This window comes from Perca fluviatilis, chromosome 4 (assembly GCF_010015445.1).
Source record: "Perca fluviatilis chromosome 4, GENO_Pfluv_1.0, whole genome shotgun sequence".
NCBI lineage: Eukaryota > Metazoa > Chordata > Actinopteri > Perciformes > Percidae > Perca > Perca fluviatilis.
Genome location: NC_053115.1, coordinates 38049589 through 38077133, shown reverse-complemented (window position 1 = coordinate 38077133; position 27545 = coordinate 38049589). Strand labels below are relative to the sequence as shown.

The window sequence follows — 27545 nt, the reverse complement described above, 5'->3', positions numbered from 1 at the left end:
GGAAATATTGTCACTGTATTTACAATATTACGAATCTCAACAGACTGAATAATAATCATCAATAACCCTATTCTTTAAAGATTGGTCTGCATGAACACTTTACCTGAGTGATTACTAGGTGAGTCAGACTGTGTTACGGCACGGATCGCAGGATTAATGTTAAGTCCCCCTTGCTTGTTGGGGTAAGTAAGGGGCCTAGCACCTGCACCAACATGGCATGATGACCTAGACACTAGCTGCTGATGGAGTTGGCTTTCATGGCTAGCACCTCCAAAACAAGGGACTGAAGATGTGAAAAGGTCTGGGCTGTAGCGCAAGGATAAAACATCAGTCTGATAGGAGTCCTGGACAAGCAGGAACTCCAATTCAGGCATAGAAAAGCGTTTGTTGGAAGACAGGTTTCTTAGGCCACCATGGTATTCTGCTGAGAAGTGATATGGGTGGTTTTCTGGATAGACATCTTTTCTGAGGCCAATCTTGACTTCTTGGCTGCAAACATTTGAGGTCAACCAACTAACTTCCTGAATGTCAGAAGTTAGGGTTTGGACTGTGTCTGTATGCTTGTTGATATATTTGGAGTCCTGGCATTGGACTTGGAGAAAACTGATCTGTTCTGCTCTGGCTTTGGCGGGATTCATAGGTTGGTCGAAGTTTGAGTTGATTCTGCAGTTGAAGTTTTGGTCGGTTTCCTCTATCACAGGGTCTAATCTACTCAAGGACTCCCCAGGGTTTGGGAAAGCTAGGGAGAACTGGGGAAATTTGAGTTTGTGGGTTTCACAGCCATAGTAATCTGTGTTTTCTGCATGCAGGCTTGTGTCAGGTTCCATGTAACTTCTGGGTCTACACCTAGGCTTAGGGTCGGTTTTGAAATGAGGCACTATACATGACTTGGGACGGGGTTTAGGGCTTGATTTTCTACGCACTTCAGGGTTGGAGCATGGGCTTGTGCCAGGTTTTGGATTGGGGTTGGTGCCTAGCTGGATGTGTCCGGTGCTTACCTCCGGGCCCAGCTGTTTGGTGGGGGAGGCCTGGGAGCCGGGCACTGGGGAGAAGGGGCTGAGCGGGCTGGTGAGGCTTACTGAGCTCAGGGGACTGGCTGGACTATTGGTGCTAAAGGAGCCTGAAGCACCACTGGCCACTGTGCAAGAGAAAGAGAGGGGGGTGGGGGGTGGCAGGGATAGAGCCATTAGAATATACATGATGGAGACACTGGTATTTCCACTAAACGTGATTAATTTCCAGCACCAGTGTGCTTGTTACCTCTGTGCTTGGCTGTGTCAGTGCCTCTGGATGAGTTATTCTTGTGCAGTCCCTCTAATACATCCTGGACTCTCCAAAACTCTTTCTGGATGTGCCTACGGACCAGTTCACTCTGCAAAAAGCCAGTACAGACAAAGTCATATGAGAGAGGGAATGTGAAGTACTTTTAATTTAAGAAACAGTCCCTATGAAAACTTATATACTTATATTTAGAACGTTAGGTCTATGATTTATCTATTAGGATTATCCAGAGTAATAGGGACATTGTTTCTGATAAGACATTTGCTGTTGAACTACCTAAATGGAACTCTCAGCAGAAATCTCAGAGACACATATCTGATAACCTGGACAAATAAAACAGAAGATATTCACAGGGCTGGATACCATGAAAGGTATTTATAATATATGTATATTATATGGGATGAATGTCCCTTTAAGCATATATATATATTATATATATATATATACAGTGGCACCACAGTTTATGAACCCATGCTAAAGTTGACTAAAAAGAGGAATAAAAAAATCATCTTTTGGAAATTAATCATAATGCCTTAATTAAAAAAATGAGGAAAAATCCAACCTTTAAGGACACCAGTTTTCTTTGTGAATGAATAATGTATCGTAAATAAATAAATGTGCTTACTTAAAATACAGGGGGCATAAGTAAGTAGATAGAAATATCTAGTGATATTTATAGAGGCAGGCCGATTTTTATTTTTAAAAGCCAGTTATTTCATGGATCCAGGATACTATGCATCCTGATAAAGTTCCCTTGGCCTTTGGAATTAAAATAGCCCCACATCATCACATACCCTTCACCATCCCTAGAGATTGGCATGTGGTACTTTCCATAAAATCATCTCTCAATGCAAATCAAACCAGCTATTAGGCTAACTGAAATAAAACCATGCTAATCTCTAGGAATGGTGAAGGGTATGTGATGATGTGGGGCTATTTTAATTCCAAAGGCCAAGAGAACTTTATAAAGAGATGATAAAGAGATTATTTTGGTGAATAAATGCCATGACCTCTTTTTTATAACTGAAAACCTTTGAGTCTCAATTTCAATTTAGCATTAGGTTATACATAATTATCTAATGGTGGACCAAATGATATGTCCAACACAGTCAAAGAGTACTGCTGACCTTGATTTCCTGTCCTATATTCACTTTAGACAAATAATGTATGTACCAAGCCACAGTACATCTTTACACTGTTAGGAAACACAAGATCTGGGGGTCTCTAGATTTAAGAGAATGAGATCCTGAGCATATATGATGGAAATATATGATATCTGAGGAAAAGTAAGTAGTAAGTAAATGTTAGCTATTATGCTTAAAAGTTAGGAAGGATATATATTTTCTCATTGATAAGGCTGATTATATGTCAGCCTAGGTGGTTATCTAGCATAATTATTATTATTAACACATATATATGTTTTGTTTTTTACCATGAGATTTTGAAAGCAAATGGGGAAGAACTATGTCCTAATTGTAGTTCTTATATACATACGTTTCACTATAGGTTTCGAAGGCTTATAAGTTTCTTGCAGTATACATTAACTCCATATTCCAAACATCCATTTGGAAACAAGCTTTCCATTTCCCATATCACTTACAGCTGGGCTTTTAAGACAAACAGGGAGAATGCCAGTGTGACCCTTTACCTGCCCTCCTGCATTAAGCTGCTCCCATAGATCTCCATGAATGGCGTTGGCCTCATCCTCCAATGCTTCAAACTCCATACGAGTGGTGGTTAAAGCCTGAGAGAGGTACAAATAAATGCATGTCATGCTCAGAGAATGTTTCTAACATCTGTGGTGGACATAACTCATGCCTGATTTCTTTTCTTTATTATGTCTTTCTGATATTATTCCCTTTAACTCTCAGAATGATTTGAGTATAAATGATGACTTAATAATTATATAGATAACTTTTTTGTATACCACATAATGATAAACAGTTGTCTATCAATTGACAATGAATAGTCAAGGTTAGGGGCTCCCAAACAAGCGGTAATCGAAGCGGCTGTGCATTTGTTCAACCGTCCAACGCTATGCACACAAGTTAGACTTTATTTCCTGCATGGAGCATGTGACATTGTCAATTATGTATTGCACGTTTTGTACCATTTTCTTGTTTATAAAGATACTCTATAGCTAAAGATAGCGCTTTTCAAGCAGCACTTTCTGTCACTTAAATGGACTTGGCATCGTCGAAAGTGGGGTGAATGTCATGTGGATGAACAGTTATATTTTACCTTTTTTTAACAGCTATTTTTATTTCTTAATGCATGTAATACGCAATGTATGTGAGTATGTGTTTGAGCAGAGTGAACCGTTTTCTCTTATGAGAGACAGAAAATGTATGTGAACATGCAATGACAATAAAGACATTCATTCATCTATTCATTCAAGTGTGTACAAATTGTATTATAAAGGATAGGATTAATGGCCAGAGTAAGACCAAGTTTGTAAAAACGCACACACACGCACGCACGCACGCATGCACGCACACACACACACACACACACACAACACAAAAAACACACACACACACACACACACACACACACACACACACACACACACACACACACACACACACACAAAATATAAAGACGGTGAAAAAAAGGTGAATATGTTATGCAGAGTCTTACACTGGAGGCCTGGGAGAGCTCCCCTCTGATGTTGATGAGCTGGTTCTGCAAGGTTTCCTTTTTGAAGCGCAGCTTTTCCATGGCCAACGGCTGGTTATGGTACAGCTCCATCTCCTGATGAGTCGCCACCAGCGCCTCCTCTAGGCTGTCCTGGGAACAGCAAGCATGGCAAGCAAGTAAGGAAGAGTTGATGGGAAACGAGCTTTCCTGCCAAAATTCTTAAACTTAAATAGCAGGTGAAGGATTTCAGCTCACCACTCTGAGTCTCAAAGACATATTCCAGTTAATTATACCAGTTGCGAATGGAAAAGAACGATTTGTGGTTTTATTATTATTATTATTATTATTATTATTATATGTGGTGTTAGGACATATTACAGCTATTAAAATGTGAGTACAGCTTTATGAGTGCACGGTTTCTGGATTGAAAGTGTACATTTATTTAGAAAGTTAATGTAAAAAAATAGTAATTGGGAGTATGTTACTCGCAGAAATCCCATACGACCGTAACACAAAGGGCAGCCTAAAAAGCTGACTGTAAAACAGAATCACCAAAGACTTCATTCATGACAAAAACTGAACATTTTGGGTAAGGTTACGTACATTGTAGCGCTGTTGTACTGTATTCAGGGCTTTAGAATGACACCCGCGAACCCGGGTAAAAATTTACTTTGGCGGGTCACACTGTAAAGGTACTAGCCAATTTGGCTGGCGATGAACGAAGCGTATAACACTGCGTCAGTTTGAATCGGCCGGCTGCACAAACGACTTAGCAGTGTTTCCGTATTAGTCTGTTTTCCGCCAAGATATTTGGCAGTTTTGTGTGTGTTTGGCTTGGAAATGTATTCTCTGTCTGGCAACACTGCTTGTGGTACTAATGCTAAATTTCCCATGAACACTGTGTCGTGACCTTTCCTATAACCGTTGGATACGTGCCTAGCGTGTGTGGTATCGATTACGATCTACACTGAACCGGAGAAGACTTTAATGTATATCTGTGGCACCCATAATCTGGTTTATTTTCCTTGGAAACAATGTGGCTAGTGGAAAATCTAATTGGCTGGTAACTCAAAAAAGTTCATTTAAAGCCCTGACGATTTTTTGTGGCCAATGAGTATATATCAGAACAGAACCTCTGGTAAGAAGTGTTAAAAGCACATATAACATTGTTTTTCTTATAACAGAACACATTTCAACAACATTTCTTAAACCTACATTCAGTCATTTTTGAGTTGATTCTTAGCAAAAAAAACTTTGTTCTTTCACAAATATGTACTCATTCATGTGTAATTACTTCCACCAACTAATCAAAGTATTCTCCTAAGCGTAGAATCTGACGTTCAGAATCATTCAGAATACATTAGAGCGACTCGTTTGAATGATGGCACCTCCATCTTTAAAATACATTAGCCAAAGAGGGACATACGTCTGCATTTCTCCCTTGTACACCTAGTGGCACCGTGACGTACGCAAGGGGGAGATTACTCGCCAGGGAAGCCAAAAAGAGAATTAAAACGACAACGCGACAGGCAAAGCAACAAGACCAAAGTTAATATTGGAGTGGCTAGAACAGCTGCGTGTGAACGATGGAGAGAGCTAATTTCGGGTTTGGCCACCGTAGGAGGAAGAGCTAGAAAGTAATATTCAGTTGGTTGTCATATACAATTTCACCGCTAGATGGGAGAAATTCTTACACAATGTAGCTTTAAACACGTGGTATAATACTGTGAAAAGTGACGTACCTTGTCCATTCTCAGTCGGTGGACAACAGCCTCGTGATCTTTCAGAATCTGGCTCTGCTCACACAGGCGACCCAAGAGTTTCTGTCGGACAGAACAACGGGTGTTACCACATATATTTTGTACTGTAGACAGCAGGGAGAGGCCATAAAACCAAGAAAAAGAGTACAAGAATGTATCCACGTGAACACATGCATACAGTATAGGGCCACAAGTATATAGACACCAGGACAATAAACCTATAGCTGATAGCTGTGCAAATTTTTGTTATAATTAGCTTAGCAATTCTTAAATTATGGGCCAAAATGTGTTATTATGTGAGGTCACAATTACATTGACTACCAAATCCTAATGCTCATACTCAAGTCCAATTGATAGTTTGTGCCAAATTTAAAGAAATTCCCTTAAGTTGTTCCTGAGATATAGGAGAACGGTACGCGGGCAGACAGACGGCTAACCCGAAAACATAATGCCTCCAGACACAGCTGTCGCCGGCGCAGAGGCATAAAAAAGTGTGAAACCTCTGAGTGTGGCGGTGTGTTTGTACGTTTATTGTGCATGCAGTGTCTCTTACGCTGGTTTCAATCTCGTTGAGCTTCAGTGTAGGATGTAACTCTCTGCTGTAGACATCATGGAAGGGAGGCACCTGGTACAACAAACACGGAACAAATCGTCTAAATGATCAACTTCAATCATAGAGTAACTAGCCCAATGAGAGTAAAGCAAAAAGTTCAATGTTTACATTATGTTCTTTATTCTGAGGAATGTACAGCTTCATTTATTCAGAAAGTCATCAATAACAACATTATTATGAGAAATGATGATTTCTCTGCCAACAAAGAATTGGTTATTTTTGCAATGAGCTATCACATTTGCTGCAGCACATGGCAGGTGACTACGTTTCTGCAAAAACACAGCATGTAACGTCTTCCACCAGTTGGATGGAGCCAGAAGAACTCATGGAGCCAATCTTCAGTCTAATATAAATAACACATCGGCATACGTACAGTGCACACCTGCACGTTGCCTCATTTGTAATAGTCACAGAAGCGCCTTGGTTCATGTCTCAGAATGAAGAACTGAGTTGAAATGTGTCATGATACATCTTGGGCTATAAAGAACTGAAAGGAGTTGAGTTGGAAGTTGTTTCCTGCCCAGAATCTCTCTACCACACTGCCAACGCAGTTGTTAAATCCACATTTACAATGTGTCCTCCCAAGATCTCTGATTGAATGCGATGAATGGGAACGTAATGTTGCTGAAAACAGCGTTGCCTGAAACCAATCTTTATAACAGCAGCATGGAAAGTTGAGATGAATGGCGAAACGGTTGGACACACATTAATGGACATGACGACTTAGCTGAATGAGTCCTGAAGAGGGTTTCAAATTAGAGCTTTGACTCTCTGACCCAGAGGTGGGGGCATGGCGACGCTAAATATAATTAATAATGCATGGTTCTGCCGCACCGCTAACAATGCATTGGCCAAGTTTGAGAAAGGGGGGCTGTAAATTCTCAAAACATTGTGCAAATTTCCTGGTGTTTTTTTTATTTTTATATGCAGACCTTATCTGTATGTATCATGTATGGGCTGTGTACATCTGTGTGTTAGTGCCATCTTCTGGATATCTATTCAACTTCCATGCAGGGATGATTATGCAATATTTCAGGGTTTTTTTACAGTGGAAATTTGGGTCTTTAATCAGGCTCGGGTGTAAAACTGCTGCCGTGGTTAAGGCTCGGGTGGGGCTTTGACAGAAACTATGCGTGTTTACAGTACGTAGGGTCAGGCCAGATGTTTTTGGGCCTTGGAGGCCTTTAAAGTGACCTGAAATTGTCCACATTGGACAATGGAGACATTAGTGAACAACAGGTCAGATGTGCAAATAGTCCTGTTAATACTACATTCAGTTGGTGGACGTGTTCACGCCTGCAGTCTGTGCATCTTTTCTGCATATACGGTCCACACGGTCATACAATGTTTTCAGTCAAACTTATACAGAACCTTGCATCTAAGCGGAAGCAGAACGTATGATAAAACATTTACGAAGGAATGATGGAGAAGAACATAACAGTGAATCTGTTTGACTGTGAGTGACAGTATGGACAACATGCATGCAGACAAGACAAGGACTGAAGACAAGAGAGGCAGGCTTGGGTTGGTATGGAATATCTAGTCTGTTAGTGGTCGATACAGGCCTTTGTCCAGGTGTGAATGAGGACTAAACTGGCCTAGCCTGGACCAGTGGTGGAATGTAACTAAGTACATTTGTAGGTATAAATGCTGAGGTACTTGTACTTTACTTGACTCTTTTCTTTTCATGCCACTTTCTACTTCTACTCCACTACATTTCAGAGAGAAATATTGTACTTTTCACTCAACTACATTCATCTGACAGCTGTAGTTACTTCACAAATTAAGTGAAATAATTTGACCATTAAACAAAGAACTGTTTGGATCGTTTCCAGTTTCTAAAATGTGAGGAATTTTCAGCATTGAGCACTTTTACTTTCATACTTTAAGCACATTTTCCTGATGATACATACTTTCTATTAAGTAACATTTTCAAAGCAAGACTTTTAGTTGTATTAATACTTTTAGTTAAGTAGATGATCTGAATACTTCTTCCACCGCTGGCCTGGACTAGCCAACTGGCGTAGAGAGTTCCCTAATTAGGTCCAAAGTCAAAAAGGCGTTTCAGAAGAAAAGTCCAGCTGGAAAACTAGAGTGACTAGTTAAGGCTTAACCCCTAAGAGAAGCAGCTGTGATGCAGTGTTGCTGGCTGAAGCCTGCCTCCCTGCGGGGCTCTCTCTCCTCCCTTACTTGCACACAGAGCTTTGCTGTTGAGGATGAGCGCTCCACCATTCGGCGAACCGTGCCAACTAGGTGGCTTCCCTCGAGCACCTGAAGATTCAGCTCAGATTACAGACACCTGGCAACAAGCTTGAGGAACAGCATGATTGGAACAATACTGGAAATGTGCTAGGGTTAAGCTAATAATATATATTTATATATATTTTTATTTTAAATTGTTTTTATATTTACAGGCTAGTGTCCTTTGGAAGGAAAGGAGAAACATGGGAAAGGAGACAATAACAGGGAACCAAGAAAGGGGGAAGGAAACTCAGGCACTTACTCGAAACTGACTGGGTAACAGTGTGTGTGAAATATGTAATGGCAAACAATACTGTGTGTGCATCCTCTTACCTGTTGGTCTAAGTAATCCAGGTTGCGCTGCAGCTGTAGATCTAATATGTCCTCCTGAGCCAAGCAGCAGCAGCGACAGCGACATACATGGAAATCACACAGATACATACTGTACAGATAGAAGGCTTTCGGATAGGACAGCAGCAAAGCAAAGCACCACAGCCAATCTGCCAATCACACTGAAGCTCTACAGCTCCTTAGCAATAATCCAACTGGTACACTTTACACTGAATTAAACACAGCTAGATGTTAACGTCTGGGCAGTTTTTGATTAAAAGCTACTCAATTCATTGTTCTTGGTCTTTTTAACAAACAAATGGAAAATATCTTTTATTTCTTAAATGTAATCTCAATCTGTTGCTAGCTTGTTCTGGGGCTTCATTAGTCTTACTACTTTAAAATGTGCGAATGCTTCTTGCGCTCAGCGCGGTCGGGGGGGTGTGGACGGCTCTGCTTAGCTGATCCGTGCACCTCCGAGATTTTGTACCAACGCGGTCTCAGACGGTTGTGGCTAGAAGGGATACACCTACGGCCGGAATTTACACAAATTGTAGCTAAATCTCGCAAATTCTACCAAAATCTCGGCTAAAATAACAACATAGTCATTTTAATACTTTCACAGAGGAAACCCTAACCCTACCACGATCTTTTTCCTAAACTTAACTAGTCGTTTCGGTGCCGAAATTTAGCTGTCGTTGTTCGAAGCTGTATCCCTTCTAGCCTTGACCGTCTCAGACTGCGTTGCAATGATTGGCTACAGAAGAGAAGAAGTCCGGTCTTGGATGGGTTGCGGCGACCATGCGCGCCGTCCGTAAGAAGCTTTACATCCGTTTAAGTACAGAGACAACCTCTTCAAGGAGGTCTCGGTACGCTTGTTTGGTTCCGCATTTGGTGCGCATCCGAGTGCGATTGTTGCATTCACACCTGCGCAAATGAACCGCACTAAGGGGGAAAACCAACTGTAGTGTGATTCAAGTCACGTTCCTCCTATGTGTAAACTAAAACACATACACTCACACACATACACTCACACACATACACTCACACACATATGCACACAAGAGCAGTCCCAGCACCGTGTTAGGGACAGGACAGCAGAGAGGCGAAGAAGAAAGAATAGGTCCAGACAGAGAGTGGTGTGTGCAGGTTAAGTACAGATATACAGGAGAAACCCCGAAGCAAAGCGACACATACAGTAGCACTGCATTAAGTGCCAGAACTACTGTGGACCGTACTGTGTGTATGACTATATGTTGTCCAGTAGATGGAGATGTATTACAGCACATTAGCAGCACATACCATTTTATTGTGGATGGAAGGGGATACAGGGTAGTTGTAGTGGTATAATCCTTGGCTTAAGGACCTCCTATCACCAGGGTAGTCATACTGAAGGAGGGAGGGAAGGTAATAAGGAAAGAAGGGAGGGAATAATTGAGGCAAGAATGAATGACAGTTGTTAGACTGGAGTAAGATGAATATGGTTACAGCAGATGAAAACAGAACATTAATCTCTCATTCTTTCTTTCATCCCTGTTGACTTCATGAGGATCTCCTTGTGCTGCCCACGGTCATTTACAGTCAGTTTTAATTTTAAGATTTTATTCAAAGCCCCTCCATTTCGTTTACGTTCCTATAATCAAAAGCTGCATTCAGTCTAATTATCAGGGAAAACATGGGATACAAGCTGGCTAACATTAAATTAAGATCTCTGATCCCCAAAATAAGGGAGTTGTTGTTGAAACAAAGAAATGGTCAAGTTGAGTTTGTACGTTTAGGGCTGGGTATCGTTAAATAAAAAAAAAAAATGTCAATACCGAAAGAAATTACAAATTACACATTAAGGCACAAATCTTTTTCAGCTCCTACTACGAAAGCCCCATCTCTCTGTGTAACTTAATAGTTTTTCCTGCCTGTCTCTACGATGTGTAACGTTAGACAGCCAATCAGTAGCATGAGTAGATCTTGGTAGAAGAATGCTGCATGCTTATTGGCTCACGCTGATGAGATTTGCTGCTTAGGTATTGGAATTGAGTTTTGAATGACGAGGCATTTTTCAATACTCGATACTAAGGAGGCAATTCGGTCGGTGCCTAAAAAAGTATCAAAGTCCGGTACCCAGCCCTAGTTTTACGTTTTATATCTACTGTATAATTCTAAAAACACACACTCGTGGTTTTACCTTGGGCGAGCTGAGGGATCTCCGCAGGCTGTAGACGGAGGGATCAGCATAGATCACGTCGTCCCTCATCCCCCTTTGAAAGCGGTCGAAGCGGGCAGACGGCGACCGGGCCGGTGAGGCAAAGTTGGGCGAGTAGGATGACGAGGACGGAGACCTGGGCACGGACCTGGAGCGCGGCTGGATGGACAGACGTCTCATGGCTGTTTCCATTCCGCCATAGCCCTGCGGCCTCCACTGCTCCCTGGGCACCGTGGGTCCGTACAGCTGATGGGGTCCGTCCCTCAGCGAGTGGCGCTTCTCCTCCACAGTCCAGCGCCGGTCGTAGCCCCCCACGGTAGAGACGGAGCAGATGCTGTCGGGTCGGACCCCCGGCGGGTACAGGGCGTACTCCTCCACGTACTGGGGGCCACCAGGGTAGCCGTAGTAGTCACCCGGGACCCCCCGGTTCACTGGGTAGTAACGAGAGGGACTGCAAAGACAGGACACTATTGCTTTATCAAATATCATGTCAAGTCATGAATATGAGACAGAGTTTAGTTTGAAGGTGTTTAAACCAGCAGAAGTAGAAAGGTTTTGTGCAGCCTCTTGGTTTTATTAAACAAAGGCAAGGCTAAAATAAAGAATGAAATGTCATATTTGTCAGGGAGGCCAGTTGTATTATAACGCACATCTCTTGCTACCTTGATAAGACCATTTTATTATAATCTATGACACATTACACCTTTATTAATTATGTGAATTGTAAACTCACTGTGTAAGCCACTTTACTAACTGTACTACTGGCATTTTGTTTTCGTTAAGTTTCCTTATTTTATATCAGATGTCAGTGTTTTCCCTCAAATGTCTGTCCATGAGCTGTGCTGTACTCTATGCGCAGGTAAATGATATTAGTTTTGCCGAGAGCCTCTGGATCTCAATAAAACTAGTCCCACATTGCCAGCTCCACAGCGCTGTGGAGATGGGTCTGGCTACACCACACACATATTCTGACATGGTTAAACCTCGTTTACATTCCAGATGCATCCAGCAAATTCGGAATATCTGTCTCATTTAGGGTTTTTACCACATTTTGTGACAGTTTACGGCCTACGGTTATCTCTGTCCGTTGTTATGGTTGTTGTACACAAACCAACCAGCATGCCCAGAAGAAAAGCCCACATTTCTGGTCAGAAGGACAAACACTCCACTTAGAAACATTATGAAAGACTTGGGTATCAACAGGTTTTTGGATATGCACAACGTCGACCTTTTCGAGAAGCTGGTTGAAGGAATGAAAGAGGGACGCTGTGTTCACACGGTAAAACAAGTCCTCTGGAAAACTTCTATACTTCTAAAAATCCTATTTTGTGCGGCTGCATGTAAAAGGGAATATTAGCGGAATATTCACTTCCATTAGCCATGTACACAGCTTAGTCAGAATAATGTCTTTTTTGGAATAAGGGCAAAAACTGGAATACTATGTGCATGTAAACGTAGCCACTGTCTGTAGCCGTGTTTCCATCCACACGTTTTAATGCAAATTAAGTAATATTGAATGAAAAAGGCCTTATGGAAACACAAAAATTCGATTGAATTTCATAAATATCGACACAAAGTTTGTACGATTTCATCAAATTTTCTCATCAAATCTGTAAATGGCTTATGGGATAAACGCTGATGGAAACGTTATTTACCGACTAAATAATGAATTGCAATTACGTTTTAGGTTATTTCATGGTTGCAACTCGCTATAAAACGAAGAAGAAGAAGAAGAAGAAGAAGAAGAAGAAGAAGAAGAAGAAGAAGTTTTTAGATCATTTCCGCAACCTTGACGAGAGAACTTTTGAATTTAATTCATGAGCAAAATATAACGTCTATTTTTGACAGCAAAAATCTAAGAAATACCATAACGTGCATCTGCATCGTCATTGTTGTCTTATTATAGCTTGATATGTCGCTATCAGCTGGCACATAAGCACTATTACAACTTCCATTTTGGCGAGCAAAACTTTCTTCGCAAATGTTTGCTTGAATGTTGTGCGATTCAGTGCGAAAATGAAAGGAAACACCTTAAAATGTATAATATCTATTCGATATACCAGTTTATGTAAGATTTATTTTTGTTAATTTTTTGGGCATTTTCGGCCTTTATTTTTGACAGGACAGATGAAGACATGAAAGGGGAGAGAGAGGGGGAATGACATGCAGCAAAGGGCCACAGGTGTGGGATTAATTAATAAAGTCTATCTTATCTTGTCTTATCTTACTATGCCTTATTTTCTTCTCTTTATTTAACCAATTGAACCTTTGGTCTTCCTTTTCCTTTTCTTCTTTCACTATCTTCCCCACCCAATTCCAATAATTCTTTAATTCAACTTAAAGCTTTAATGCGTAACTTTTTTATAATAATGAACGTCCGTTACATTCAAGCCGTTGCCAAATAAGTTGCTACAAAGCTAATTAAGACTATCAGCTCTACACAGCTCTCTCTGGATTTCTCAGCATGGCTGTGTTTAGAAACTGGTGTCAGGTGACTTGAGTGAACTCGAGGGAAGATAATGACCTCTTCTGAAGAGTCCATCATGTTTTTTTAAATCCTCTGTCTCCTCCTTGAGCTAGTAGCAACTGCGTGAAGTAGGGGTTGAGGTGGCTTGTATCATGTGGACGCGCCGACAGTGTTGCTGTCATTACTTAGAATTCCTCATGGGGGAGACAGAAACTGCGCACCATAGCTTTAATTCTTCAGTGTTACTGAATGTTGTTATTTGTTAGCACGTTTGCTCTGTCTTGTTCAATGTCACCAATAAAAAGTAAAAAAAATAAAAGAGAGAGAGACGGGTGTCATGTTCTACCTGTTGAGGTCCTCCTGTGAGGCCATGCCCCGCCGCTGGTTAACCCACTGCTGCAGCTGGGCCATGGAGCTCTTCCTCTGGGCCACCCTCTCTGGAGCCGTCCGCGGCACAAAGCCCCTCCTCAGCACCACATTGTCCTGCTGCTCCCTGGGGTCCCGCGTCGGGCCGACACCCCCCTCCGGGTGTCCCTGAGGGGTGCGGTGTCCGCTGTGACTCCTGGAGAGAGGGGCATGGCTCTGGCTGTTGTGGGGCGCGGCGTTGCGAGTGCCCCAACCGTTTGGATGTTGACTCGGGTGCGGGGCGTGGTCAGGACCAGGTCCTCCGCCTTCGTCTTCGCCGTCTCCGCCGCCTTCTCCTCGTCTGCCGTAGTTCTTTGTGCCCTCCTGGTCGGAGCAGGGGGTGGAGGGCGGTGGGGTCTCGAGGCTGTTCACCCCGTTGATTTTAGGGTAGGGGGGGAAGTCATTGTCCGTTTCATTGTGTGCTTGTGTGTGTGGATGCTGCGGGGTCTGTGGGTTGGGGGCCTTGGTCACCATGGTGTGGTTGAGATCAACTGTGGCGTCTGCGTTTATTCTGAGAAATTATAAGGAAAAAGAGAGCATGAGAATAGCTAGGCAACTTTGATTTGTTTCAAATTGATTTTAAAAGTAGAAAATCTCAACACCAGGCCAAGTAACTGAGTCAATGATCAGCACTTGTAATAATCCTAGTGGTGGCCTAATGAAGCCCCATAAAGTTAAAGTTAATGAAGTATTTTCTTTATTTTCTGAGCCCTCTAGATGGCGCTTTCTGTTCAACAAAAGGTTGAAAGCGCACTGAACTGCCATTCCTTGGGCCTTTTTTGAAACCAAAAGCGCCATCTCCGCCTCAAACGCTGTATCCATACATCCCTGGTTCTGGGCTACTTTAGAAACGTGGGGGTGCAACATGGCAGGCTCCGTGGAAAATGGACCTTTCAGGTGATTATACACTAATGAAAACATCATTTCAGTAAGATTTCAGTCAGATCTTAGATGGTCTCGCATTGCCAGACCTTCCTCCACAGCGCTGCGGAGGAGGGTCTGGCTAGTCCACACAGCATTCCGGGATGGGAGAAAAATGTGCTCTGGTTTATTGTCCTTTCTTTAAAACTATCACAATCGTCTTGGGGCGGCGCTAAGGGCTGGACGGAGCCACGGTGCCTGCAAAATAGCCGCGGGAAGGAACTTGTTTTGGTGGAACGTGTCTACGTTCAAAAGTTGTTTTAGTCGTGCAACAGAAAACTCAGATTGGACAGATAGTCTAGCTAGCTGTCTGGATTTACCCTGCAGAGATCTGAGGAGCAGTTAACCATAGTCCTCAGAAATCCAACGGAGTTTAGAACGCCAACACAAAGAAAGAGGAAGGTGACGGACATCTGGCTGAAAAGTCCAGCGGAATCAATCAGCGGAAGTGGAACGTCGTGGATGTAGACTAGATCTCAGATAGACTCTCAGAAACCGTACACACTGGTGCTTCAAGATATAAATAGCACATAGTAGCCCATACAATATTGCAGAGACTATATTCGACGGGCACGATTAAATATGGTTGCCTATAATGTAATTCCAGCATGACTCTGTGTGTGTGTGTGTGTTGTGTGTGTGTGTGTGTGTGTGTGTGTGTGTGTGTGTGTGTGTGTGTGTTTGTGTGTGTGTGAACAGCACCTATGTGTTGGCTGGATGATGACCTCTGCAGCCTCGCTCATAGCTCTGATCCAGCCTTCCTGTTCCTCATGGCTGTCTGCGCTGAAGTAGTACGTCCTGGTGCCCGCGTGCTCTGCCTGCATGCAAAACACAACAGGTTCCTGTAACTCGCCGTCCTCACCCTCCTCCTTCTCCGAATTCACCTACAGAGGGAGACAAAACACACAGAGGCAGCACACATCAGTAACAGTTGTGGAGCCATGCCCGGTATTGTCCGACTCCACACGCCCAGCATCTCCGTCAGCACAAACTTCATCTCCTCATGCAACCAAGAAGCATGCTACTGAAGATGTCCAGGTAAAAGGTCATTCTGGTTCATTATTATGAACCAGAATTTATAACCACTTTATTATTAAAAGAACTATTCAGAAACAAATATATGGCTATGAGCTGGACCAGTGATATTTAGTCTGGTTGTTTTTTGTTTGTTGACTGCTAAATGGTTTTTGGTTTCTCTGTTCAGACTGTTTTGGTCTTGCTTTTGTCCAAAAGGATTGATTTGTTCAAGCTGGCCGAGTTGAACATGGACATTGATGGATTTCTCTACTATCTATGAATAATGTATGAAAAATCTATAAAAAATATGGACGTCAAACTGAAAGAGAGTACACCTAACAGGGCGCTTATACACCACTGCATAAGAAAACTATGAACGCACAACTACTGTGAACTAAGTACAGCAGACCAGAGTGCAAACAGGAAGTGCGTCTTCAAATTGAGATGGACGACTGCAACGGACAGTTTACGTACGGACTGGAAAGCCCCTTGAGGCACATTATGAGTTATGATATTGGGCTGTATAGATCAAATTGACTATACTTGAGTTTGGGTAATCATTTTATAGTCTGCTTTCTTTATCTCTCCTAAATAAGTGTGTCTAACATAGGGGTTTGTTTCCAACCTGTCTACATGTTTGACTGCTCACGCGTCATGCAAGTTTTTTTTTTTAGCAATGCCACCGTGTTCCCCGATCTCAGCAATTAACTTGGTGAGCATAATGTTGCTGTTACTAATACAATTAATGGACATAACTACACAAATAAGTTGTGACATCAAAGCACAATCCTCTGGTCAACTGTTCTCACATTAAAGCTACACTCACTGATTATGTGACAGTTCCAAACAGCACCCCTTAATCCTTAAATATCCTCCCAGCTCGTCTTATATTTTAAAACTCAAACCAGTTCACAGGTAAGTTTTAAAACATTATAGGGTTCGTAGCAGGGCCCCAGGAATTGCGCCAGGCTTTGAAGCCAACCCCCCCCCCCAAACGTTTTTTTTTTTTTTTTTTTTTTTTGCCCCCCACAATACTTTTTTTTTTTTTCCTTTTTTTCCTTTTATGAAAAGAAACGTTCTGTAAATCAGTGGATAAAAGCTACTAGCGCCTGAAGATTTTGGCAACCAGCCACTGTGGCAGCATCTGTGTCCCTTCAGATGTGGCAAATCCACCTGCCACACATGCTTTTTACAAGCCAATTTGTTTTGCCTCATGAAGGTGAAATACAGAAAATGCATCAGCATCATTCTTGAACTTGTTAAGAATACACATTTAAGTGCTGTCCTGTTATTAATGTAATCAATATAATTAAGGACTCTTAGAATATAAATTTTTTAAATCTTTTTATTTATTGTTTTCCCCATTTTTTAGCTCAAATCCAAGGATATGGAGGACTTTGTTGGACTTGCCACAACAGTGGCAAAAAACAACTTATGAATCACTTAATTCTAATTGGCTACCCGCCAATTTGCCTGCATCTGGTGTATGGTTGGGTGTTAATTTCAGGCCCTGTTCCCAACCCCCGCAAAATGACTTGTTTCTCTATCAGAAGGTGATCCATTCGGTCTGATAACATTTTGAAAGTCTAGAAAAGCTGTACGATTAACTAATTTTATCCCTATTTAAGTTAGCGGAGTACTAGTCTATATCCACAATGTTCCACTTCCGGGATTGCTCCAGTGCCGCAGGAAATTCTGCCAGATGCATGTATTTTCGCCAATGTCCATTTCCTTCCTCTTCCTTTGTGTTGGAATTCTAAACTCTGGTGGATTTAATCTTTTCTCAGATCTCTGCAGTGTAAATCCAGACAGCTAGCTAGACTATCTGTCCAATCTGAGTTTTCTGTTGCACGACTAAAACAACTTTTGAACGTACACACGTTGTGATTGGTTTAAAGAAATGCCAATAAACCAGAGCATGTTTTTCTCCCATCCCGGAATGCTGTGTGGACTAGCCAGACCCTCCTCCGCAGCGCTGTGCAGGAAGGTCTGGCAAAGCAAGCGTAGCGGAATGTTAAACCGGAAGTTTTAGGCTTGCGGAGGTCTCTAGTGCCCCTGCTCTATGGGCCACATAGTGCAGAAGCAGTAAATAGGCCATTTTACACGCGGAAGTTGAACTTTTATGGCTTCCTGCGCCACTGAGCAACTCTGATACGAACGAATGGGGCTCCACGTCGAACACTGTATCCATGGTTCGTAGAGGTGGTATTGGTTGCAATAACAAAATCACAGTGGGTACCTTTGAACAGCAGATTTGACATGCAGTCAACTAAACAACCAAAACATAACAAGACAAGACTGTCATGCATGAATCCTTTGGTTTCCAACTGGTATGCAGGCATGCAGTACACGAGACGTAAGCATGCATTCTTTACAGACAGGACAGAACATCAAAAGGATAGATGGTAAAACATCAACACTGTACCTACTGTACTTTCTACCACGACAGGAGACAGCCAGGGCCGGCAGACCTCACAGGGGTGGACAGAGGTGGGAGGGAGAGGAGACAATGAGGGGCGGGGGGATGTGGTGTGGTAAATGTTAATGGTTGTGGTGTCAAAGGTCACAGGTCACTGCTGATAAGCCCGATGTCAGGGCCTGAGTATCAATGGTGGAAGTAATCAGATCCTTTACTTCAGTAAAAGTACTAAAACTGCACTGTAAAAAGTAAAAGTCCTGCATTGAAAATGTTACTTAAGTAAAAGTATTTAAGTATCATCAGGAAAATGAAGCTAAAGTATTAAAAGTCAAAGTACTCAAAGCAGTAAAACCCTCCCATTTTAGAAAGTGTAAAGGATCCAACCAGTTGTGTGTTTAATGTTCTAATCATTTCAGCTGGACTTGTAGGCCGTTATATAGTTGGCTAGTTTCATTAATAATAAAACATCAGATTTTATAAACTACATGTGTTTTGTGTGCAAACATCTTAACTTGTAAATAACTAGTAACTAAAGCTATCAGATGAATGTAGTGGAGTAAAAAGTACAATATTTCTCTCTGAAATGTAGCGGAGTAGAAGTAGAAAGTGGCATGAAAAGAAAAGACTCAAGTAAAGTACAAGTACCTCAAATTTGTACTAAAATACAGTACTTGAGAAAATGTACTTAGTTACATTCCACACCACTGCTGGAACTGTTTTCTATTAGGCAGTGGCTGTTTTATTAGTGGCTCTATTATTAGAAGAGGATAGATGGTTAAAAACATCTGGAGCCTTTAAATAGCTTACATTACAAAGAAGATACAGACAAACTGTATGAAACGGCTTTTGAACTCTTAAAAGACATCGTTTAAGTGTTTACTTTTGAGGACATTTAGGTTCCTGATGTCTTTCAGAGACATATTCAATGTGAAGGGACACAGGTTTTAAATGGACAACTGACAGTTAACAAACATATTGTCCATATGGACACTAACGGTGCATAAGTCACTAATGAGGGGGGAACCTTGTATAGGTAGACAGTAATGTTTAGAGCAACGCTTATGTGACCCCAGAGACACCTTCCTTATTTCTCAAAAATAAAAATTAAATAAAACATACTAATAGTGTAATAATCACAGTTAAACAGCAATAAATGCAGCTGATGCCATCGCATTATGTAATATGTAAGTCAAAACAATTTCAGAGATACACCACAAGAGGACAGCACAAGCAAATAAGTTGGCCCAAGATATCATTCACTGACATTTAGCAAGCATTCGCCGTGGCCTTTTCTGACTGATTCTCCAAACTAAACTTCACTACGGTCCACACTGGAAAATGAGAATCACATCAAGGGCCAGACATGTAGAGTTATTGCTTTCATTTCATGGAAAAAATCCATTTTCTTTGACTGTATTATTGCATGTCTCATATAGTCTTCTCACTAACAGTTTGGTCGACAAATATTCGAAGAAAATGCCAAAAATGTAGGAGGGAAAAAAACATCAAAAATGATAATGAAAGCCCCAAAAACTTCATAAAAAGTGCCAAAAACTAGGTGGGCCAAAATTGATAGTGAGCCTAAATTGATATGGGGTCGGATCAAAATTTGCGAGGGGCCGGATTTGGCCCGCGGGCCTCGAGTTTGACACGATGGGCTCTAGATGATCAGTATGTTTCACACATAAAACCTAATTCTGCAGCTCCAGATGACAGATACATGGAGTGGAGGAAAGGAAAAAAAGTCCCCAAGCATAGAAATACTACTGAAACTACTGCAAAGAGTACTTAGGTAAATGAACATAATGGCCTTCTCTGCTGTTTATCAAACAGCACATGACAATGGTGTTCACATCCACCGTGATCAAATACACATTTTAACTCCTGCTACTTCTTGTAGCATGTCCACGTTGAGAATGGCACCGATCATAACCGGTCATATTCAATAAACAGCCACAGGATGTAGGTTTCCTGCCCAAAATATTCAAAACATCTAGTTCAAAAGTAGGAACGTAACGATACACTCCACTCCCGATTCGATTCAAAATATTCCATTATTTATATTAAACTGTGTAAAACAACAGATGTGTCCTCTTATGAAAAGTGCAACTGAAATTGTATTTTTACCTTAAATAACAAACAATAAATAAAAAAAAAATTAATAATGAGAATCCCACATCAAAATAAACTAAATAAATAGAAAACAACTCTTCAAATGAATAACCTAAGAAGATGTAGTGACCTCTGAAGTCAAACAAGTGAAGGTAGATTAGGCCCTAGGCAGTTTTAAAATTGCATCGGGATTTATTTTTATCTCAACCATCCAACACGCTTTTCTGTAGATTTGCTCTCATGTACTGTGCTTCTGTAAGTGTCCCGATGACCGGATTTTCACACGTGGTTCATCAATATTTCATCTCTTCCAGACAGCTTGTAGTCCAAAACCTAGAAAGTATGTGGGTTCATCTTAAAAGTTCCATTCCCTTTTCCTCACAGGGTGTTCAGTTTACGAGGAAAATAATGTGTGTGGATCCCATGAGGCTTAAAACATTTATTAATTGCTTGTGTGGTCAGTTTTCTTTTGCTACAGAGCCAATTATCTTCTTAGTGAAAAAACAAAATAAAAACATGCAGAACTGCCATTGCAAATGTGTGCAGAACAAACATCTGTGTTGCTCTACACAAATACTCCATCCCTGTACTCCTTTCTGCTAATGAGATCTGATTCAATTCAATCTAATCTCATTTTAATCTCATGTGAATGACAGTGATCTGAACCCATGCAGTCCTACGCCTAATTTTACCAGATCCTCACCAACAACAACCTCTCCTGCCCTAAAACGGTGTATGCAAGTATGTATAAAAGATGTATAGGCATTGCATTTTAAACACATTTTCAACCGTAAACATCAGATAATGACGAGTGTTTAATAAAATTGAGAGAAATAGGGCTGCACGATACTGTATATCATTTTTATTGTCATCGCGATATCAACCGGCGCAATAAACGCATCGCGAAAGACACTCAGAGACCATTTCTGTTAGTTGAAAGAAAATTGCACTTTAATATGTAACTGTCATTCTTTTTTTTTTTTTAGTGGTGCCTTTTATATTCAATTCAATGTTCAATTTGTTCAATTTAAAGAGTGTTTGATTGAATAAGCAATTTTGCAATTTGTTGTATTTTAGCAGAATACTAATCTGTTTATTTATCGCAAGTAATATCGTTATAGCGATATTCAAAAATGCATATTTTCCTTTTACGGTGCCCTGGAAAGAATTATGTGTGTGTGTGTGTGTGTGTGTGTGGTAAAGATGCTGTCAGTGTGCCGACACATTGGTTCTAGATTCGACCTTGGCTGCTGTAGTGTGTGTGTGTGTGTGTGTGTGTGTGTGTAGTACTGCCATAAGACAGCAAGAGGAGATGATGTCACTAATAAACATGAGTCACTTCCTTCCACGGTGGAGCTCTCTGAGGCTCCGCCTTGAGCAGTGACGCGAGATGATACAATTGGCTGAAATGGCTGTATAGTAAGAGGCAGCAGTAACCTAGCAACGGAGGGTGTGTGTGTGTGTGTGTGTGTGTGTGTGTGTGTGTGTGTCTGCGCAGGCTCCCTCCTTTGTCCTTCCTTTGATTATTCAGGGAGAAGGATGGATGAAGGAGAGAGGAAAGGTGCCAAATATCAACATTATCTCTCAAAAAAAAAAAAAAAAAACAACATAATACGGATAAAAAATAAAAAAAATGATAGAGAACAAGTAATACAGGAGGAAATCGAGATGGAAAACAAAAGAAGACGAAAGGATCAAAGGAAGGAACAAGTATAGAACGGAGTTGAACAGGAGTAATAAAACAGCAAAAGGATAAGAATACAGAACGAGAAAAGAAAAAAAAAAAAAAGGGGGGGAAAAAGGAAAAAAAAAAAGAAGAAAAAAAAAAAAAGACAGAAAGAAAAAAAGCAACGCTTATTAAAATAAAAAAAAAAAAAAAAAAAAAAAAAAAAAAAAAAAAAAAAAAAAAAAAAAAAAAAAAAATCTAGTTAATAAATTTGTAGTTTGCATGTGTTCATGACGCATTCAAAAGTGAAAGCTAATATAATATATGGAAAGTGTTTAGTAAATACTTTCTTAGACATCTGCAATTTCTTCAGAGCTTCCTGTCCAGCTGTTAAATTTAGATGTGTGTATACAGTACACTGTACAGTTCTACTGTGGGATGTGCGTGTGTGTGTGTGTGTGTGTGTGTGTGTGTGTGTTTTGTGTGTGTGTGTGTGTGTGTCTGCCATACGAGTCAGCTACACTGTACCTGGCTGTATGATAAGTGTGTCTACGAAGGAAAATGTGTGTGTGTGTGTGTGTGTGTGTGTGTTTGTATAGTGTAAACGTTGAGTACATTATGTACCTGACTAGGCAAACATGCCCTCCAGTCAGGAAATGCAGCTCTCAGTCGTTGTGTCATACACACACACGCACGCACACACACACAACCACACACACACACACACACACACACACACACACACACACACACACACACACACACACACACACAGAGCATCTCAACTATCACCAACGTTATCCACATTCATATTTAGATGCAACAACTGATATATCCAACTACGAAAAAGCCTGACAGTCTGAAGTTAGAACAGAAGTACAAAGAGTCGTTACTATGGCGTCTCGTCTCGTCTAATTGGTGCAAACCGGCAGGTATCAGAACGCCGCAGACCGTTGCAGGTAGTTGCAAGTTTCCTCTAGTCTTGTCACAAATCTTTGGTCTGAACTGGGCTTCACAGGTTAAATGAAAAAGTCCAACCAATGGAGTCATCTAAACTTTTTCCTGTCCTATCAAATCAAAGTTTACTACATAAATGATACATGTAGTCCCACTGGTTTAAGATTTTTTCCTAACTGGCTGATGTCCTGCCACAATTACCTGTTTAAATTGTGGAATTACATCGCATTGAGGAAGTGAAGATACTGGTCGCACAGAATTCCGTGAAATGATCACGAATTGTTAACAGCGCATTACGTGGTGGTGGCGGCACGGAATGTGTGAAAAATCTGTGTGGCCACCACGGAAAACAATGCCAATGTAAAGTCAGTGAGAAGATGACGTAGCATTAAGAGCGACTACGGTAGCGAGTAGTACGTAAGGCCGAAATTCTGCGGTAGGAAGTTGGTGGGGGTGTGGATGGGACAAACAACACAGGACTTTCCTAAAGTCACTTTCTTCTTTTCTGTCCCGTTCTTCCTGCGTGTCACAGAACCGTAAGCCCACCCACGACCTTTTCCTGAACCCAACCGTCCCGTTCTTCCCGCGTGTCACAGAACCGGGATATACCGGGATCGATACCAGTGTGTCATATATTTTATTATGTTTTAACGGCTGTATAATACTATCCCTGTATGGATGTGATATTATTTCTATCTTTGTTGTCGGTCTGGCTCAGGTTAAAAACAAACAATGAATGCCTCAGAACTTTCTGTTATTTGACAGTCAGTTATAACGGAAAAAGAACATAAATAAACTACTTTAACGTAGATTTTCTTTAGGGCTTTATTACGTGGTATTGGATCAGTGCATTAACTCCAGTACTTCCTGATACCGATACCGATACCAGCATTTTAGGCAGTATCGGAGCCAATATCGATACTGGTATCAGTATCGGACCATCTCTACTGAGCAGCAGGCTGTATCTTAACAACCTGTGGATGTACGGTATACCGGTCAGTTGTTTTATTGACACTGGGAAGTTGGTGCAGATTTTAAAATATGCACTGATGTAAATCATAAGCATACAGTACCACTAACCTCAGTCAGTGTTGGTCAGGTTTAAGACCATTGAGGTGGGATCTTTTAAATGTTTGATAATGACTCACTTGTGTACTGCATTTCAGCTTCAATGGTTTCTCTGCAAAACAGTCCTCCATTATTGCTATGGTTGTTCACAGTCTGCTGGAAGACCTTAATTCACATCTTCCAGTTCTGAATATACAGTGTAAACTTGTGTTAGTGTGTTTGAACAGGTATTCATTAGAACATGTTTCATCAGCAGCAGCCACTTTAAAAGCATTGAAATGCTTCTCCAACTGTCGTCACAGACAGATTTCACTGTGCAGGTACAGGATATGACTAACACTAGCATACCAAGTACACTGACTCATACATGCATGATTTTTAAACACTGTCATCTAAATTTGGACTGTGTACCCTGTGCCAGGGCACACAGGCACACAGGCACACCTCCTCTCGCTACACCCCAGCAGCAAGAAGGGCGGCACCTCAATCATGCCACTCAGAACAGGAGTTTACGAAAGTTACCTAAAGTTCTCTTTCATCAACCAATATCAGATCGCGACTCACCAGGCACGCTTTAGCATCTGCATGTGACGCACCGGGCAGAGCAGCAGCTCGAACGCGGCGCTGTAAGATGACGTAGTAGGTTGGGGTGGTGGATGGGTCAAACGACACAGGACTTTCACACAGGAGAGCGAGGTCACTGAAACGTACATTTTGTAAACCCACCCACGATCTTTCCCAAACCCTAACTAAGTGGTTTTACCCTATTCGTTGAAAAATTACACCGAATCCGTACCGACCCAGAGCGTCAAAAAGTGTCGCCAAGAGTCCCAACCAACCAACCAACCATCCAAAAATGACGCCAAAGGGCTGCGTCTCACTTGATAAGCTAAAGAAGACGTTTTGCATCAGTAACTAACGCTAAAGGCACCTGACCAAGCATTGGTTTTTGACGGGCTGGGAGTGAGAATGTGTTACTTTCATAGCATTCATTTTTTTTTATCTCACTGTGGGATATGGATACTCCCGTATTGCTAGACAAGCTTATCTTGAAGACTGACTGCCAGTCGCCCTCACGCGGAAGTGTGTGGTAGAGACAGGTCCACCGAGGAGCCCACGCTCAGGAATGCAAGAGCCAGGCTCTGGGATGTGACATGCAATTTATAAAAACCTTGCAAATATGAGGGGTAAAGATCAGGGAGCTGCAGTACAGATATCCTGGATATATACCTCCCGAAACAGAGGGCCCAAGAGGTTGCAAAGCTCATGGTGGAACGTGCCCGCAACCCAGTTGGAATCTGAAGGCCTGAGTTCGAGTAGGCCAGTGTAATAGCATCATCTATCCAGTGAGAAAGGCTCTGTTTGGCTGATAGGCTTGCCTTTGTGGGCCTTAGCCCAGGACACAAACAACTGGTCCCGTTTCCTGAAGGCCCTAGATCTCTCCATATAAGTATGCAAAGCCACAACCAGGCACAACATAATGCAGCCACTGCTGTTCCGTAGAGCCGTAAGGTGGCTGTTGAAAAGCTGCCAGGTCTACTGGTGCGCATGGATTGATTGACTTTGGGACAAAAGCAGGATTTTGCTTCAAGCTGGATGCACAGACGGAGCGTGGATATCACTCACATGTTTAGCCAGCCTCCAGAACTACAGTCCAAACCAGGGTTGCTAACAGCGACTTGGGCATGTTCCAGACCAAGACAGGCAGAGCGGCCCAAGTGTGTTTCCTTAATCAAGACTCTGTGACGGAGGTGTCCGCTCCAGTCGGACAGTTTCCTAGTTGCCTAGACACAGAGAGTATCAAGCTTCTGAAGCGAGAAGAAGTGATTGAATGATGTGTGATGCTGTATATTTCCTGTGTGTAAAGGCAAATTGGCACCTGATTTACTGGAAAAGGTTAGGGGTCCACTAAACTTCAAATAGGGTCAGGGTTAGACACTATTAATCATCCTCTCCACACAAAATGTCAATGCACCTTTTTTCGTCCTCATGTCCCACCATCAGGAGGCAAAACTCAAAAGATCTTGAGAAACTTGGGCTGGCTTAGGCTAGATCAAGGAGAATGCTCCACCTTGCTGTTCTCAAATGACACCACTGGGTACAATAGTATATAACTAAATGTACCTTAGGACAACTGTGTAAAAGGTGTATGCATATCACACATCTATGAGAGATATTTCTTCAGTCCATGACTTTTGAAGCAGTTGCTGTTTAGATAATATAGCAGCCTATAACATGGCCTAGATGTAAAGCAAGTCAGTTAGCTCTCCCTCTCACAGACATACCACACTGATTTACAGCCGTGCATGAAAAACTGACAAAGCTGTGAGAACATTTCATTCACAACTTGGTGATAACCCTAGTTAGAGATGGAAGCAATGCTCACCTGCACAATATACATCAGGCAAGTCATATACAATGAAAGTACAGTATTGCTAAGAAACGCTTCTTACATGGAAGAAGGTGCTAAGGTACTTACTTTAAATAGGTACTGAACTTAATTTGCTCAAAAGTCAATGCAACTCTGAACTCTGAACACTGAAGGCCATTCAGTACATGTATACAGGATTAACAGCTTGGTTAAACCAATGGTAGAATGACAACTCTTCCTAGTCTGATAAAAAAAAAAAGGACAAAGGATGTTGTAATGGTCGTCTATCCAACACTTTTTTTCCAGAGCAAGAGAAATCTACAGATACTGTACACATAGCTCTGAAACTTGCTGTGCATATTCATGGTCTCCAAAGCATGGAATTGAATGTACAAGAAATATCAAACTGTAATCAAGATAGCCATTTCATCATCAAATGGGCAGACAACCATGTGATTAGCAAAGCACACTCATGCTCAAACAGAAGGATGAACCCTTGAAGATATTTATGACCACGTGGTGGTTCAGTGGTTTACTTACAGCAAGAAGATTCTGTGTTCCAAACCCAAACCCACTAGAGCTATTTGGGTCTTTCTCTGTGAAGTCTGAATGTTCTCTACTGTGTCTGCATGTGTTTTCCACAACAGTCCAAAAATATGCACAAGATGCAAATTAGTTTATCGGTGTGTGTTACTCCTGTGATAGATTGGTGATCAGTCTTAGATTTGTCCTGTCTCCCACACAACAGGACACGTGGGTATAGACATTGGATGGATGGAAAAACCTATGACATTAACTCTAGCACCATACGTTTTAGCTTCACAACTACAAAGGCTCCCCTAGTCTTCATTTTCAGCGTGCATTCACACACGGCGGCGGTCGTCAGAGGGTCCGGCAAAAACATGTGTTTGGGCTGCGGCGTTGGGGACCGCAGGGGGGAGCTGGAAAAACTTTTGCAGCGGCCTGCGGCGACAAATTGAAGCTGATTCAACTTTTGGTAAAAGGCAACATGATGTCACCCTGCGGTGGCAAATCATGTAACCAGTGATTAGTAACCAGTGAGATTCCCGTACAGGA

The 27545-nt window shown here is 41.7% G+C and overlaps 1 protein-coding gene across 19 annotated transcripts in view; it reads right to left on the bottom strand.

The window, feature by feature from the left end:
• The window catches only part of plekha6 (pleckstrin homology domain containing, family A member 6), a 135321-nt gene that overhangs the window by 18893 nt on the left and 88883 nt on the right, over window positions 1–27545 (bottom strand). For 8 of the 19 annotated variants that reach the window (XM_039796336.1, XM_039796337.1, XM_039796328.1 and 5 more), the window contains 12 exons: window positions 15561–15742; window positions 13879–14448; window positions 11048–11516; window positions 10168–10254; window positions 8869–8922; window positions 8485–8565; window positions 6235–6306; window positions 5664–5744; window positions 3922–4071; window positions 2930–3025; window positions 1261–1372; window positions 999–1138 (listed from right to left, as the gene is read on the bottom strand). In XM_039796336.1, coding sequence (XP_039652270.1) covers window positions 999–1138; window positions 1261–1372; window positions 2930–3025; window positions 3922–4071; window positions 5664–5744; window positions 6235–6306; window positions 8485–8565; window positions 8869–8922; window positions 10168–10254; window positions 11048–11516; window positions 13879–14448; window positions 15561–15742 — 2094 coding nt within the window. The remainder of the gene's footprint in view (window positions 1–998; window positions 1139–1260; window positions 1373–2929; window positions 3026–3921; window positions 4072–5663; window positions 5745–6234; window positions 6307–8484; window positions 8566–8868; window positions 8923–10167; window positions 10255–11047; window positions 11517–13878; window positions 14449–15560; window positions 15743–27545) is intronic. The other 11 variants (XM_039796332.1, XM_039796348.1, XM_039796346.1 and 8 more) reach the window with 8 other exon arrangements.